Consider the following 2,192-nt stretch of genomic DNA (forward strand, 5'->3'; position numbering starts at 1 on the left):
TTTGGTCAAATCGGTTTTTAAAATAGAAAAGAAATGACATTGTCATTCTTCTACCTTTCTGTGCCTACCCTTAAAGTATGTGTCAAACCTTCAGGTCTCAGAGTGGGCGTTTCCAATGGCAGCAGTTGACTGACATTTAAGGGCCAGTGCTTCTATGAGGTGTGCTGTTAATTTATGTGCTACTGACTAGAGCTTGCCTGTAAAGCCTACACACGTGGATTCAAGACGTTCTTGAGTCATCTTTCCAACCGTGAGTTGGTTATGGACTTGGAAATGGTACGAGAACAAGCTAGGTTGACTAGTTTCCGCTTAGAAAGAGATTCCCATGTTAGCAGCGATTCCCAAGAGACGGTACGTTTCGTCTTGTATCAACCCGCTGAGGCATCTGCAGCTCCCACGCACAGTGTCACAGACGTCTGTCTCAAAGAAATAACTTACCAGAATGTTGCAAAGGACAAACAATTTCTAGCTTTCTTTAATCCTACCCCTGTTTTCATTTTGTAAAACAAAAAAAAAAAGCCATATTTGACTCACTGTGCTTCGCTCTGATAAGACATGCTAATTGTACACCATCCTGGTTAGCAAGGTTAGCCGAGGCAGCCTTGAGGACCAGACCTGCTCTGAAATCACGACCGTGAAACATGAATTCCACAAAGCTTCAAAAAACACACACGCCTCTGAAAATATCTACACAGCAGATTAAGGGGAAAATATTCCATCTACTAAAAGTATTTAAAGATTGAATGACTGCGTTGGCCTTTAGCATTTATCAAATTCTAACTCAGAGATGTAACCTTGCTCTTTGAATTTTACCACTATCTGCCCAATGAGGTGCAATTGTGCTAAGATAGTGTCTAATTAGCGTAATTATGAGTTTTAAGCGAGGGATTAACAGATACAAATCAGAGGTGGGTGAAGATTACAACAGAGAAAAGCAGCTCTTTTTTTTCTATTTCCATGGAAGTGGCTTCCACTCGCAATGAGCTGTATGACCTAGAGCTATGGTCAGAGATGATGAAAAATGTAATTAAAAAATATAGCAAAGAAAAGGCCAGAGGAAAAGATGTATGTATATATTTAAACACAAAAAACCCATATCTATTTCTTTTCAAATAGCATATGGTTGGGTGTTACGTCGGAGCTGTGTGTGCTACTGTCAATGAGGAGGGTCTGCTGGGTTTTCCCACTGCGAGAAGCAAAGTCACAAAGGGGGTAATTATATGTGACGTGGAGACAGACCACCACACATACTCTCAAAAACCCACCCCAACATTTATGCACGGCCATATAGTCCCTGGTGCACAAATGTATGACTCCCTCTATGTGTGTGTTTGTGTGTGTTTACTGAGCTATGGATGGGTTGCCCCTCAGAGCCATGGGTTGAGTGAATATTCTTAGCACGTTGGGACAGTCCACAACACAGTGTGTCCCTGTAGACCCCTGCCCTGCCTGCCTGTACCCTCTGATTTGGACAGAGGGCAATCAAGCAGACCCAGTAAACAATACACAGCGAGGCCATGGAAAACCACAGTAGCTCCTCAATGTATTCCTCTCATATCACTAGGGACACCAGTGTTTGTCCAATCACTATGGAGTCGGAGAGCAGCAGTATGGAGGGACTATTAAAATGATCAAGGATGCTGGTTAATGGCCAGTGGAAGATAGGCAGCGGAAGATGACATGCGGCACAGTGCTTTCACATAGCTTTTTAGGGAACACCCATTAGAGTGATGGTCCCATAGAAAAGATGTATATAGTGGAGTGTCAATGGCTGCTTTTCAAAGGCATGTTCTTGTTTATTTTATCTTGGGAATGCCTCCAGAGATCTCAGTTCATTCTAAGCCAGGGGGCGAGAGCAGAGGGGGCGTCTGAGGCCCTTCATGTGGCCGTCCTGCAGAGGGAAACTCCCAAACTCTTTTAGGACATCACACAGTTGAACCTGTTGGTACAAATGATGAGAGACAAGCTCCAAATACTCAGACCAAGCCCCCAGGAAGAGCGACAGGCTTTGAAGCTAATTATTTGTAGTGGCCAAACTGGAATTACAACTTCTGTGTCAGTCATGTGATGAGCCCAAAAAGACATTTTCCCATTGACTTACATTGGGAAAGAGAAGTCTGTAAACCAGCGTATTATTTAGTTTGAGTTAATTCAACTCTGTAGTACGAACACTTGAATAGCCTTTACTTAAT

At 43.0% G+C, this 2,192-nt stretch overlaps 1 protein-coding gene across 1 annotated transcript in view; it reads left to right on the forward strand.

Annotated features, from left to right (window-relative positions):
- The first annotated feature begins 273 nt into the window (after positions 1–273).
- cntln (centlein, centrosomal protein) overlaps positions 274–2,192 on the forward strand; it is a 104,367-nt gene continuing 102,448 nt past the window's right edge. The window contains exon 1 of the mRNA XM_029429905.1: positions 274–351. Coding sequence (XP_029285765.1) covers positions 274–351 — 78 coding nt within the window. The remainder of the gene's footprint in view (positions 352–2,192) is intronic.

This window comes from Cottoperca gobio, chromosome 1, assembly GCF_900634415.1.
Source record: "Cottoperca gobio chromosome 1, fCotGob3.1, whole genome shotgun sequence".
Lineage (NCBI taxonomy): Eukaryota > Metazoa > Chordata > Actinopteri > Perciformes > Bovichtidae > Cottoperca > Cottoperca gobio.